Source organism: Antechinus flavipes, chromosome 2 (genome assembly GCF_016432865.1).
Source record: "Antechinus flavipes isolate AdamAnt ecotype Samford, QLD, Australia chromosome 2, AdamAnt_v2, whole genome shotgun sequence".
NCBI lineage: Eukaryota > Metazoa > Chordata > Mammalia > Dasyuromorphia > Dasyuridae > Antechinus > Antechinus flavipes.
The window spans coordinates 243427471-243443486 of NC_067399.1; the positions used below are offsets into that span (position 1 = coordinate 243427471).

Consider the following 16016-nt stretch of genomic DNA (forward strand, 5'->3'; position numbering starts at 1 on the left):
TTTAGATGGTATAATAGATAAACACAATGTCTGAAGTCAGGGAGTTCAAATTTGTTCTCAAACATTTATCTCTGTCACTTAACTTCTGTTTTTGCCTCAGTTTCCTCAGCTGCTAAAATAGCACCTTCCTCCCAGGGTTGTTGTCAGGTTAAAAAAAGAAAATGATTGTAAAACACTTAACACAATGCCTGACACATAGAAATGTTAGCTACTATTATTATTATATCCATAATCCTCAAATCCTATTGTAGTATGAAGTATATAGCTTGGGAAAGTCTGGATGTTTCCAATAACTTGATCCCATGTTCTCTAAACCCCTGAAGAAATTAAAGCTTGAATTGATGCAGTAAACCACAGAATTTCAGATAGAATTTTTTTGGGAGTGGGTATAGGAAGTAGAGACTAAAGAGAAACACTCCCCTTACCAGCAAAGGGGATGTAATACCATTCGTTTTCACTTTTATTAAATTTCATTCCCAGAAAGAAGTACAGTAGTAATTAAACTAAATTCTGTATGCCTTCATTAAGTATCTATTGTGGCAAGACCCTATTCTGGGCACTGCTGATATAAAGAAAAAAGGGAAAGAGAGAAATGAAAAACAATGTCTACTTTCATGGACCCTATGTTCTAGTGGGGAGGGGGGCAATCTTAGGGAGTGTTACGGAAGGGAGGGAACAACAACATTTGAGTAGTCAAAAAATATATTATTTGAAGGAGAGGGAACTATTAGAGGGATCTGGAATGACTTCTTGCAGGAGAAAATACCTGAGCTACACTTTGAAAGAAACTAAAATTTCTGAGAGGTAAAGTTGAAAAGGGAAGGTAATTTACTGATAGCCTAAAACTCTCTTAATGCAGATGGACATAACTTGATATATGTGATTATATACACTATGAAATTTCAAGGATCTGTGATTATATTGTATAATCAACCAAAATTCAGGTTTCTGGGGCAAAAAAGAAAGCCTCATCTCTTGGTGATCAGTCTTCTTAGTTGATGAGGCCCTTTGAACCTAACAAGATTTGTCTTTACATTTACAGACAATGTCACCTAGTTTATATTAAAAGACTTTGTAGCTTCTCAAGACTTGCCAGGATTTGTACTTCCAAGGTTACCTCCATACTTTGGATAAGACAGTGAAATAGGATTTTGTTATAGTTATGATTATGTTTATCAGCAATACACAACTAAGCCTAAAAACCACATTGTCTGGAATTAAAAGTAGAGAAAATATGGGCACAGTGAGATTTATTCATTGTAACTTTTTGAAATAATGTGTTTTAATAAACGTTGGACAGAGTAGTATGGAACACAATGACAATAGCATAAGTCTGGGAGTCAGTGCCCTGCAACTGAATACTTGTGTGATCTTAGACAAATGACTAAGCACCAATGCCTTAGTTTCCCCTAGTTATAATATAGAAGTTACTTCTTGCCACACAGAATTATTGCCAAAATAAGAGAACATATTTGTGAAAATCTTTTAAAAACTTAAACCAGGCATTATTAATTTTTTTTTTTTCCTTCAGCAGTGTATCTTGGCGAAAGCATTATATGATAACCATGCTGAATGTGCTGATGAGTTGGCTTTCCGGAGAGGAGACATTCTGACCATTCTAGAAAAGAATGTCCCAGAAAGTGAGGGGTGGTGGAGGTGTTTACTTCATGGTAGACAAGGGCTGGCCCCTGCAAATCGTCTCCATCTCCTTACTGATTCTCAAGAGGGTAGAGTTTCTCTCTCTTCCCAGAATAACTTGGAAGAAGTATCCAGCAGTCCAGAAAAGACTTGCCATGTGTCCTCTGAGCTCAACAAACCTCCTCCACCAGGTGTATATGAGCAAATGGTTGGTTGGGTTAAGTCTCCTCAGCCTATAGTTTCTCCTTCTGCTGATCAAGTATATGAACAACCTGCACCATTGACCACAGCAAAAATTTTCACTGAAAAGACTCTATCTTTTGCTAAACAGGTATGTACCTTGGCACACAGATTTAAAAATATGCAGTATCGAACTTGAGAAATTACATTTAAAAAAATCTATTGACTGCTGTATAATCTTGAATGTAACTGGTATTATTCAATAAATTTTTAGAAAATAATATATTGCTGATAGAATTAGTACTGTGTGCTACTCATTAATTTTCTTGTCTAGGCTAACAAGTTCAGTTTGGTTGTTATTATTCCTAAACACCACATTATATTCCTTTTCCACTTTATTCACATTGTTTCCCTTCCTATTAGAATTGTCTTTCACTATCACCTACTTATCCAAGTCTTCCCTTTCCACATCAACTTTGTTACATCTTAGGCTCTCAAACATAACTTGCCATGAATGGGTTAGAGTCAGAAATGTATCCCAGTTTCCTCAGAATAGTTTTATCATCACACACTCATCAGTACCAAAATTCTAGACACCAAGAAAGTGTCAAGTATAGCTATAGCACACAAAACATTCAAGAACAAGTCAGGAAACACATATACAACACTGTCCCACTGAGCACTTGCTCACAGGCAAGTACACTGGAAAAGAAATAGTGAGCTATATTAAGGTATTTTATGAAGGTAAAAAATAATACATTCATATCCCTTCCAAATCTCTATAGGTTTAACTGAATCTGAACTTTTTGTTACAATCAAGGCTTGCCTCCATTATTCTTCCTCCTTAAGTTTCAAAACTATATATTGCCCCCACATACCAATAACATGTTGGCCAACTTTGCTGTTTTCTTAGGTTATAGTGCTGAGAGAATGAGTTGCTATTTTTTCTATTTCTCCCCCAGCTATGGTGCTAATAAGTTTTCATGAGCTTCACGAGTACATTTTTTCTGTACTGTATATGATCATTCCCTTCTCTGATTTCTTGAATCACTGATTGTACCTGATATTTCTATAGCATTTAATTTATGTTCCCTTCTATCATCATTTGTCATTTTTGTGTTATGTCTCCTTAATCAGATTGTAAGTTTCTCAAGAATCTTGCTTTTCTTTCTTTTTTAAAATTCCAGTCTTATGAATTGAGTGATTAAGAAAATTTTTTTCTGCTGTTATTAGTAATAGTGATGAGGATAAAATGATGTTATAGTGAATTCAATCCCTATTTAGCACAATATTTGGCACATAGTTGGTGCTAAATAAATGTTATTGATTGTTTGGATGTTTGTTTTATTTGAGTTAAATTCAACAAATATATCTGAAGCATCTAGTATATGCAAAATGCTAAGCTAAATAAAAATTCTATTTCCTAAACACAAATTATTTCCTTAAGTCTGCCCAGGCTTGTGGACAAGTATCTTGTGAACACTTGAGAAAGTACACATCATTCAGTTCACTCTTTTACCACTATTAGAGAAAACAAAATAAGAGTACAAAATAGGAGAGATTGACATTCAGCAAAGTCATCTGCTAAGAGGAAAAAAACAGCATGTTTAAAGTATGTACTGAACCTAATATTTTTTCCCAATGATTGTTAACTTTTCTTGACATGTATATTCGATTGACGAGTTCAAAAAAATGTTTAACCGTCTACTTAAAGTGCTACATTTATTTCTAAACCAGATGAGTTAAATCATAGTCACTAATATTCTTTTCGTACATGAAAGTAGAATGTACTTGGAGTAAGGACTGATTATTATTTGCTTTGCCAAGATGGTATCTTATAGGGTATCACAAGACTTGAGTTTTTAATCTCAGCTCTGTCATGAAGGGGGGACTGTGGGAAGTCATTTATATTTGTAAGCTTCAATTTCCTCCATTAGAAAGTGAGAAGGATTGAACTAAAAATTAATTTATGGGCTCTTCTACCTCTATTAACCTACCATTAACACATTTTTTGTTGTTTGAAAAAATGTTCTCCTATGCATTTAACAAATTTCACAGGAAAGTGAATGGTCGCCTAACAGCTTTTTTTTTTTTTTTTTAAGTTTTTGACTTGTTATAGTACCAAAGACATGTTCATGGTATTCATTATATAGAGAGATGATAGCCAAGACTCCATTTCTATTGATTTAAAGGGAAGATATGCAAAGGAAAGGGAAAGAAAGACCATAAAGTATTTTCCCTCCAAAGAACAAAGCTTTATCAAATACTGAAAATGCAAGATAGACCCAGATGTCCTTATTCAGGGATATCATCTCCTCCTTTGTCATCACAGGCTCATATTTCTTTCTTTATTCATTTTAAAATTTTATTTATTTAAAACTAGATACAAAATAAGAAAAAAAAATAGAAAAATAAAGACAGAAAAGGAAAATCAAAATCAAAACAAAACAAAACATTGTCATGTGCCCAGCAAAACATCAGGGAGAATTTAAAAGATGTAACAATAAATTTTCATTTCAAGAAAGTACATATAATAATAAAAGAGATTATATATTCATTATAATAAAAGAGAATATACATATATATGTATTCATATACATCAATCATATGTATATGATTGCCCATCATGGCTTCCGTGTAGGTTATGGTTTTGATTTCTGATTACTTTATTATTTCCCCCCCTTTTATCCTCCTCCTTTGCCCTAGCAGGCTACAGTTAAGCATTGGTATATTTACTTATACAAATATATTCATAACCACCTACCTACCTATCCACATACATATACCTATATATACTTATATACATACATACACACATATATGTACATTTACTCATTGTAGATATGCATCTAAGATAATTTTAATATGGCTGAAATATAGCATAGATTTCTCTCTTAATTGACTCTTTTAAGTTTGATTTTGTTTGAGATTAATGATTACTAATTAACCTTTTTTTCTCTAATGAATTCTCCTGATCCTTGTTATAGTATTTGTGTATATCTCTTAATTCCTATCCCTGCTAACTGTTCTACTTTAACTCTACTTAATTTGCCCAGCTAATACTTAGCCTCTCCCCACCCATGGATCCATTCCTTATCTTCTCTCCTCTCTTTGCCCTCCCTTTTTATTCCATTCACATTACAAACTCACATTTCATACCACATTTATTCCAGCAAATGGCAACTGATGCTACTTTTGAGAATATGCTAGTCTAAAAATGTTGAGTTGAGAGAATAGAAAGATTTTCAGTTTATGATCTTTTTGTGCTACTAGAAGTCTAATGATTTACCAATTTACTATCCCAATGCTCTTTTCACAGTTAGCATCAGAAAGTGGATGTTATTAAAAGATTCTGAATAGTTTGCATTTCATAAATCCCTGAGGTACATCTTAAAGAACAACACAGTTGTTACAAGAAACAATTGCACTGTGCTTTGGCATTTGGTACAAGCATCATAAAGTTGTCAGTTGTCTTACTGAAGTAAGCAACTCAGGCAACCCAGATCATTTCTCTGAAACAACTGCCATGGAATCCAGACTTTCATGTGCTCAGCTGTTTCCTGGACAGCTGAATTAAGTCACCAAAAGGTTGTCCTTTAGAAAGAAACCAAGCCACTATGAATGTAATTTAAGTCCTTTCCATGTTTTTAATTTCTTTACTCAACTAACAGAACATGTATAGCATGGAGTTCAAATCTTGCCTTTGTGTGACTCTGGATTTCAATTTTCTTCTCCTGCAAAATGAAGAAATTAGACTAAATGGCTCTGAAGTTGCTTCTAGTTCTAGATGGGGGGGAGGAGGGGAAGAGGGCAGGAAGGGGATATTCCTCTTCCATCTCCCTTAACCAACCCGAATATGCTCTGGGGCATACTATCATGTAAGTGGCATAGAGGTAGGTCCTGGTTTGCACATAATAGGTACTTGATTAATATTTATTGTAGTGGATTGAATTGGACAGTTGATCTCCAACTTTAGTGCCCTGTGATTAATCTACCATTCTTAGAAGCACTTCAGAAATTAAAAAAAATGTTTTTTTCAATAAAAAAACTTTTAAACTATATAATTGTTATTTAGATGGCATAAGGCATCATTACTTTTAAAGTCATTCTCTTTGGAAAAAGTACTTAGACTGTAACATGTAATTATACCATAATATTAAATAACATTAAAATACTTTACAAAGCACTTCCCTCACAAATAAAGAATATCATTATTCCCATGTCACAGAGAAGAAAAGTCTCAGAAAAGTTATAAGAATTGCCCATGAACACATAGTAAGTATTTAAAAAAAAAAAAAGGAATTTAAATTCAGATCTCCTGGGTTTTGTTCTGATGCTGGAGCGGATGTCTTTTCTTGTTTTTTGCATGCTTGTTAATCATTGACATGCAACAGCCTTTTAAAAACATGCTTTCAGTAATGGCAACAAATCATCTGAAACCAAAAGGAAACTAAAAACTAGAACTCCCTAGCAGCAGGCTTTCAGTTCTACTTAGAGACTTGGAAATATTTAGGTCTTTCAGTCTTTTATTAAGTTGTGTCTATTTCTTTCCTTTTCCCCAAATTTGTGATATCATAGCATCATTGTTAAAGAGCTACAAGGGATCTTTGGAGCCATCTAGTCTAACCCCCACATTTTACAAGATAAGGAAACTGAGACTCAGAGTGGTTAAGCAACTTGTATGAGGTCATATAGGTAGTGAAAAAAGAAGGGATCTGAGCCTTGGTCCTCTGATTCCGAATCCAACACTCTTTCCACTGCACCAGTAGGAGCTGATAATGATCTCTTGCTCCTAGATACAAAACATGCTAAGGCTTTCTGAACAAGTGAATAACCATTCCATTTTTTAAGTAACTACAAGCAAGAAAATGTAAACATTTCTCTGAACATTTACTAAGGGGAACAAAGAGGTACAGATTATAAAATTAGAGTTAGATGATACCTAAAAATTATCTATGTCTAGTCCATATCCTCATTAGTGGAACAGCAATAATAAGATGGGAGCTTCAGTTATCTTCTTCTGAGTTTGTTAGGGGATGGCAGTGATTGTCACCGTCAGTTCTAACAGATAGCTTTTACAATGGAATATTTGTTTTAAAGATATAGCAAGAAGAAATATACATACATTTTCTCTGATATCTCTGGGACATCATCTTTCACATACTACCTGGTTTCTAGGGCCAGGTCAGGGGAGGTGGGGACTGGGTTTATAACTTCACTCAATTCTGACATATTGGTTCCACCAAGTTCAGCCGGGCAGTACTGCTGCTAGATGAGTTCTTCAATTAGACTGGAGTCCAAAAGATCACTCCCAAAGAAGATACCTCCTGAAAATCTTTTCTCATTCCTTGGGGGTATCAAAGTTGTGTTGCCTACAAAGCCCAGCCTAGTTTCCAATTTTAGGATTCCATTTTCTCTTTCTCCTGGTCTTTGAAATTCCCAAATTCCCCATATTAGAAACCACATTCCATATATCCAGATGGAAAAAGAATCAATGGAATGGCCAAGGAAGTCCCTATTGGGGCCATGTGGTTCTTAAAAGGGGAAGACCTCATAGCCCTTTATCTTAAGCATAGTCTCTCCATCTGATTCATATCACCAGTGGGCAGATGAAGACAAGAAGAGTATATAAAGAAAAATCACTGAAGCTAAAAAGCCCTCTTGAACTTCCACAGTGCTGGCTAAAGTAGCCCATAAAAAATGTTTCCTCCCTATCAATGGTAGGTCACCTAGAACCAGTTATAGAATATAGAACCTGTGAATGCATGTCCTTTACTTATCATCACCATCCTCTTGGAAAGAGTTTCCTAGAATCCACATGTGGAGCTATCATCTTAGCAAGCTGAAGGAGTCTGCACATGTTAGATCTCTAGTACACATATGTACATACGTAATCTTGTAAAGGAATAGTAATAGAATTATAGAAATTTCAACCACTAACTTCTTCTCCTTTAGCTACACTTATGTTGTTAGGCCTGCCCAGAGTGCGGCAACAAGATGGCACAGAGATGGACGGCTTGACCTAGAGTCAGGAAGTCTCCAAGTACAAATTTGGCCTCTGACAATTACCAGTTGGGTAATCTTGGGTTAGTCACTCAACCTCTGTCTGCCTCAGTTTCCTCATATGTAAAAATAGACATAATAATCACATCTAACTTCCAGGGTTTTTTTGACAATAAAATGAGACCATATTTGTAAAATACTTCACAAACCTCAAAGCTATTCTGATGACAATCCCGTGTTATTGTTCATATCTTAAAGTCATTAGGCACTTTTAGTTTAAGAGTTGTTGAAAACTAAAAAAGACTGAAGTCTTAAAATTAAATCTCCAATACACCATTTGGGAGTAGTGGGCCCATATTTAACTTCCCTGGATCTTAGTTTCTTCATGTGTAAAGCAAGGATAATAGCACTTGTATTTATTTCACAGAATTGTCATAAGGATCAAATGAACTAAGGTATGTCAAGGTCTTTGCAAATTTTAGAAAGCAATACAATTACCATCAATTTTTGGTCATTATTGAATATAGTGTATTGGAGGGGGGAAAATGTTAGATTTGTAATCAAAAAGCCCAACTATGAATCTTAGCTTTCTAATTTGCTATCTGGGTGATCTGGAGCAAATCATTTAACTTATTTGGGTCTCAGTTTCTTCATCTATAAAATATTGATCTAGATGAAGGGATGATCAGTTTGTGACAAATGTCATGAAATATTATTGTGCCATTAAAAAAATTAGGGCTATGATAAATTCTAAGAAAGATGGGAAGATATGGATAGACTGATAAAAAGTGAAATAAGCAAAATCAGGAGAAAAATATGCACAATGACTATAATAAAGTAAATAAAAAGGACACTAAAATGAGCCAAATTCTAAGTAATTCTAACAACTATTCATTGCCCCAGAAAGGGATCTGGAATTACTTCACCTTCTTTTGTAGAAAGGTGGTTCAGAAAATTGCATCCATTCATTGTAGTTGTTGCCTTTAACATTTTTTTTCCTAAAAGGAAGAGAGATTCTCATTCACTCATCTAGGAGATATCATTAACATTACAGATGTGAAAATTGAGGCCTAGACATGTAAAATTCCTTGCTAAATTCAGAGTGATCCAGTTACAGAACTGGACCAAGAACCTAGGATCAGAAATCTTGTGGTTACTTTAAATATACCACTACTACTCCAGTTTTCTTAGAATTATAAACTGAGTTGATTTCCTTATTTTAAATTATGTAAAGAACTTAACTGGTTTCAAGTTTAAGTTCAGGCTAAAAATCTAAAATGAGGAAAGGGGCTTTTTTTTCATATTTCACAGTATGTTTCATGGGTCAACTTTGCTGGGCATATCCTAATTTGGATTGTTCCTGATTTGTAGTTTCTTATACCCTATAACCCCTTGTTTTTCCTTTTGCTTTTGACTTTATATACTTCTTGTTCTCTATTGCATTCCTTCTTTAAGCCTGTTTTCTGAGAAGTGGGCATTTTGTAATATGTTCGATATGTATGTATGTATTTCCCTAATAGAAATTTTCTTATGAAAATCCTTTTGTTCTTTGAGGGTTTGGGGCCTCCATAGTGGTTATTCAGCACATATTTGACAAAATTAGCTAAACTACAGGAACTGAAAACACATTAGGGCCATTAGTAACATCTTCACTGGGATAACTTTGAGTGAAAATATATTGTTAGTTGGTGAAAAAATCAGAAGACTAACTTTCTTGCTTTTAATTCATCTGATTGTAATCCCAAAGTCATTCTAGATAACAGAATGATCCAGTGGTATTTTATCCACAGTATTTAAAAACTGAAAAATCAGATCTTTCCCAAAATCCTCACGAATCTTCCCCTAACAATTGTTCCTCACCCCACTAATAATGAGCTTCTCTGTTCCTAAACTTCACATAATCTTTTTTTCTCCAAGATTTCTACACACATATTAGGTATTATTTTGTACATAGTTCTCTCCTTACTAGAGATATTAGTAAGGCACATATGTATTCAGATGAGTGCTGACATCAGCTTGTAAGGACTCATGAGAGCTGATTGCTACATATTCTTTCTTTTTTTTTCTCAATAGTATTTTATTTTTCCAAATTCATGTAAAGATAATTTTCAACATTCATTTGATAAGACTTTGTTTTCCGAATTTTTCTTCCTCCCATTTTTACTTCTCCTCCCCAAGATCGCAAACAATCTGATATAGGTTAACCATGTACACTGATTGCTACATTTTCAGTGTAAGCATTTATTTGCTTGGTTACAATATAAGGGCTTGGTTCAACTTTTGTTGTTGATTATCTAAACTTACAATGATGAAGAAAATGAAGACCAAACATAAAAATACGTTGTGAGTATATTTTTCCTTCAGACAGCTAGCTGAGAAACATTTACTAGCAAACCCCTGAATATATTTCATCTAAAGTATATAGATCCACTAATGGTGAGAGCAGTGGTATACATCCAGTAGGTTTTTAATGTTAGTTGAATTCACTTAAGTTTAATTGTCTAATCCTTTCCTCTTCTGCCATATATGCACAATAATCTCATCCTAATTTGACTATTTTAAAATCTGGATTTTCATAGAAATGTTGAATCAATCTTGCTCATTGACAATTCAGTTAATCGATTGATCATATGGTCATGATTTTTACAGAGGAGGAAAAAAATCCCAGAGAGGGGAAGTAACTAAACCCAAGTCACATGACAAGGTACTGAAACAACAGAGACTAAAAACCAGATTTCCTGACTCTCAGACTAGGTTCTTTTTCACTAAATCACACATCCTCAATAATGGTTTACATAAAACAAGATGCAACTGAGAAAGATTTAAATCTTTCAGTTAATTTTCAATTTTGATAAAACAATCATTCATAATTTTGAAAAATTTACTACCGTCTGCTTTGGGAATTAAGGACAATCTAAACACACAGAAATTTCAAGAAGTCCAACCAAAAATATTCATCATCCCTAGTGGGAATATCTTGAGAACTCAAACAAAAACATTTCTAGAAGCTCTGAATTACTTTTTTGTAACATGTATTCTTTTGGCTTAAGCCCACTTTCCTCCTGAGATCTGTATATAATGATGGGGCACTGTGTCACATCCTTTAGGGGACATATTTCATACCAATTATTCTTACTATAACACCATTGGCTAATTCATATCAAATGATCAACATGGAGGAAAGCGTACTATTAGGACTTTATGTGCTATGTTGTATTAGAAAACTACCATACCCAACATCTATGGGCTTCTTTGAATCTAGATGGGAAGATATACCCTCTGGTGCCCTCATTTATCAGTGTGACTGAAAGTTAGAGTACTTCAGAACATGTACTGCCTTTGTAAGAGGAGTTGATAAGGTTTTGCTAGTCATGTGTTGAATGAATTAATGAATAAATAGGGAATATAAAGCAAATATTTACTATCCAACTTATGTAGATGAAGAAACAGAAGTTCAGAAATAACTATCTTATTGAATAGTCCTAAAATTCACAGGAATAATAAATATCATAGAACTATTAAGTATTAAAATAAATATTTAAATCTAAGACATGACTCCAACTAGTACTCTTTCCATTACACTACCATCTCTCTACTTTATTTAGTTGCACACTAGAATAATCTTTATCAATTAGAAATTAATTTTGAATATGTATTTTAATATTCAAAGTTTTTATTTCTTAATCATTTTCTCCTTCTTCTTCTTTACCAGGACCTTTTTACACTTCCCAAACCAATCTCAGTATCAACTTGTAATTCACAAGTTTATGATGTTCCATCCCCACAAAACCAAGGTCGCTTGATTCCTAAGGTGAGGCTGTTTTCTTCTCTTTTTTAAAAAAAATATTCTTTTTTTTAATTATAACTTTTTATTTATAAGATATATGCATGGACAATTTTTCAGCATTGACAATTGCAAAACCCTTTGTTCCAATTTTCCCCTTCCTTCTCCCCTTCCTCTCCCCCAATATTTCCCTTCCTTCCTCCCACCCCCTCCCCCAGAAGGCAGGTTGACCAATACACGTTAAACATGTTAAAACATAAGTTAAATACAATATGTGTATACATGTCCATACAGTTGTTTTGCTGTACAAAAAGAACAGGACTTTGAAATAGTATACAGCCTATGAAGGAAATTAAAAACGTAGGCAGACAAAAATAGAGATATTGGAAATTTTATGTAGTGGTTCATAGTCATCTCCAAGAGTTCTTTCACTGGGTGTAGCTAGTTCAATTCATTACTGCTCCATTGGAACTGATTTGGTCCATCTCATTATTGAAGACAGCCATGTCCATCAGAATTGATCATTATATAGTATTGTTGCTGAAGTATATAATGATCTCCTCATTCTGCTCATTTTACTCAGCATCAGTTCATGTAAGTCTCTCCATTCTGAAATCATTCTGCTGGTCATTTTTACAGAATAATAATATTCTATAATATTCATATATCACAATTTATTCAGCCATTCTCGAATTGATGGGCATCCACTCTGTTTCCAGTTTCTGGCCACTACAAAGAGGGCTGCCACAAACATTCTTGCACATATAGGTCCCTTTTATTTCTTCAAGATCTCTTTGGGATATAAGCCCAATAGTAACACTACTGGATCAAAGGGTATGTACAGTTTGATAACTTTTTGAGCATAGTTCCAAATCACTCTTCAGAATGGCTGGATGTATTCACAATTCCATCAATAATGTATCAGTGCCCTAGTTTTCCCATATCCCCTCCAACATTCTGCATTGTCTTTCCCTGTCATTCTAGCCAATCTGAGAGGTGTGTAGTGGTATCTCAGATTTATCTTAATTTGCATTTCTCTGATTAATAATGACTTGGAGCATATCTTTTCATATGGCTAGAAATAGTTTCAATTTCTTCATCCGAGAATTCTCTGTTCATATCCTTTGATCATGTATCAATTGGAGAATGGCTTGATTTCTTTTTTTTTTAAATCAGAATAACATAAAATTTAATAAAATGTGCCCTAAAAATAGATCTTGGAATAGGAAAATCAGAAAGGTAAGAGAACTAGAATTACAACCAAAAATCTGCTATCCAGAAAAATAGATTTTAATTCTTTTTTTATTATAGCTTTTTATTTACAAGTTATATGCATGGGTAATTAGACAGCATTGACAATTGCCAACCTTTTGTTCCAATTTTTCCCTTCCTTTCCCCCATCCTCTCCCCTAGATGGCAGGATGACCAATACATGTTAAATATATTAAAGTATAAATTAAATACAAAATAAGTATACATGTCCAAACCGTTATTTTGCTGTACAAAAAGAAATCATAACAAAATGCCAGGAAAAAAATTAACCTGTGAAGGAAATCAAAAATGCAGGTGGAAAAAAATAGAGGGATTGGGAATGCTATGTAGTAGTTCATAGTCATCTCCCAGAGTTCTTTCGCTGGGTGTAGCTGGTTCAATTCATTACTGCTCCATTGAAACTGATTTGGTTCATCTCATTGCTGAAAGTGGCCAGGTCCATCAGAATTGATCATCATATAGTATTGTTGCTGAAGTGTATAATGATCTCCTGGTCCTGCTTATTTCACTCAGCATCAGTTCATGTAAGTCTCTCCAGGCCTTTCTGAAATCATCCTGTTGGTCATTTCTTCCTGAACAATAATATTCCATAATATTCATAATATTCAGCCATTCTCCAGTTGATGGGCATCCACTTAGTTTCCAGTTTTTGGCCACTACAAAAAGGGCTGCCACAAACATTCTTGCACATACAGGTCTTTTCCTTTCTTTAAAATCTCTTTGGGATATAAACCCAGTAGTAACACTGGTGGATCAAAGAGTATACACAGTTTGATAACTTTTTGAGCATAGTTCCAATTTGCTCTCCAGAATGGCTGGATGTGTTCACAATTCCACCAACAATGTATCAGTGTCCCTGTCTTCCCACATCCCCTCCAACATTCCGCATTTTCTTTCCCTGTCATTCTAGCCAATCTGAGAGGTGTGTAGTGGTATATCTCAGAGTTGTCTTAGTTTGCATTTCTCTGATTAATAATGACTTGGAGCATATCTTTTCAATGATAGTTTCAATTTGGGTAGAAATCATTTCAATTTCTTCATCTGAGAATTGTCTGTTCAAATCCTTTGACCATTTATCAATTGGAGAATGGCTTGATTTCTTATAAATTAGAATCAATTCTCTATATATTTTGGAAATGAGGCCTTTATCAGAACCTTTGACTATAAAAATGTTTTCCCAATTTATTGCTTCTCTTCTAATCTTGTCTGCATTAGTTTTGTTTGTATAAAAACTTTTCAATTTGATATAATCAACATTTTCTGTTTTGTGATCAATAATGATCTCTACTTCTTCTTTGGTCATAAATTTCTTCCTCTTCCACAGGTCTGAGAGGTAAACTATCCTATGTTCTTTTAATTTATTTATAATTTAATTCTTTATGCCAAATTATGCCAATTTGACCTTATCTTGGTGAGGCTATCTTCTAATTAAAGAATGTGTTATGTCCAAAATTTAAATATCTGCATTCTTACATACATATGCCAGGTGATTTTATCTTTTCAGCCCTAGAAATGCAGCAATTCTATGACTTTATCCTTATGTACCTACCAACCTACTTTATTTTACCAAAAAATATTGCAATGTTCCTATGACTTGGTCCACTGTCTTCAAAGGTTGCTGTACTCAAAAATTCAATCTAGCTTGGGTTGGGTTTTTATGAATTGAACAAAGCCATTTTTCAAATGTCGTGATGTCATGGATGGACCTTATTCAAAGGCTTCCTAGTTTGGTAATACTTGCCATGTCTTGTACTCTTCTTGCATGGCCTTCAAGAAGTGAGGGTCAATTCCATGACATGATGGTAGTAGAACTTTATACAACAGAAGATAGTATGTGAATTCAAATGAGGACTGTGAACAAATGTTATGTTTTGCTACTATCCAAGTGGAGTTGAAATACATGTTGAATCTGAGCCTCAATAACCAATTTTTTTTTTAATGTTTCCCTCCCATAAATTATTCAATCCTAGGATAGTGGGGAAAAGTTTACATTTTCACACTTATAAATTTATATATCTAAGTCAATTTTTATAAATTGCTTTTAATGTTCTAGTGATAGTAGACAATCAAAATTTGTAAATCATGCTAATCTTTGAGAATTCTAATGCCAAACTATCATAATGTAAAGAAAAATTAAAGTTCTATGGGTGAACTAAAGAAAAAATTCCCATTTCTTAGTCTTTTATTTTTTCCCAGTTACACGTAAAAACAAGTTTTAACATTCATTTTTAAAACTTTTGAATTCTAAATTCTCTTTCTTCTTCCTTTCCCACATCCCCTCACTGAGAAGGTAAGGTTATAGGTTATTGTGTAGTAATGTAAAACATTTCCATAATAGTTATGTTGTGAAAGGAAACACTGAACCAAAAAAAAAAAAAACTACTAAAGAAAATAAAATCTTAAAAAAAGTATGTTTTAATCTGTATTCAGACACTATCAGTTCTTTCTTTGGGGATTATAGCAATTTTTTTTATTATAAATGTCCAGAGTTATCTTTAGTCACTGAATTGCTGAGAATAGTTATGTCGTTCACAGTTGAGCATCTTACAATATTGCTGTTATTTTGTATATAGTATATTTCCCTTTGCATTCAGCCCCTGCAAATCTTTCCAGGTTTTCCTGAGAACATTCTGCTTACCATTTCTTCTAGCATAATGATATTCTATCCCAATCACATACCACAACTTGTTTAGACAAAAAAAATGTTTGTATGATATATATTTTTAATTAGGAACTTTATTTGGAACCAAAATCCATTTGTTCTTTTAGTTTATAATAGTTGAATACATGTCAAAGAAATTAAATCAAGTAATTGAGGGAAATTACTAGATTTTATCTACAAGAAAGGTTTCATTCATGGGAAAGATATATTTTACTTCAGTAAATTTTTGTCCTTTCTTTTCTAAGCTGTTGACTCTCTCTTGCATATCTCTCATTTATTTCTTAATTTTTCTTATATCTCTCTTATTTGACTTTTAAAATTCTTTAGGAGCCCTTCCAAAAAGGTTCTTTGGGTTTTAGACTAACTCAGATGCCCTTTATAAGGTTTCATATGTAGGCATTTTTGTTTTCTTCTAGTTAATGTTTTGATCTTTCCTGTCACAAAAGTAGCTTTATATGATCAAGGTTGTTTTCTGTT

At 33.7% G+C, this 16016-nt stretch overlaps 1 protein-coding gene across 1 annotated transcript in view; it reads left to right on the plus strand.

Moving 5' to 3' along the window:
- Positions 1–1504: 1504 nt before the first annotated feature.
- The window catches only part of CASS4 (Cas scaffold protein family member 4), a gene marked incomplete at its 5' end in the record, with an annotated part of 31167 nt that continues 16655 nt past the window's right edge, over positions 1505–16016 (plus strand). The window contains 2 exons of the mRNA XM_051976626.1: positions 1505–1969; positions 11534–11632. Coding sequence (XP_051832586.1) covers positions 1505–1969; positions 11534–11632 — 564 coding nt within the window. The remainder of the gene's footprint in view (positions 1970–11533; positions 11633–16016) is intronic.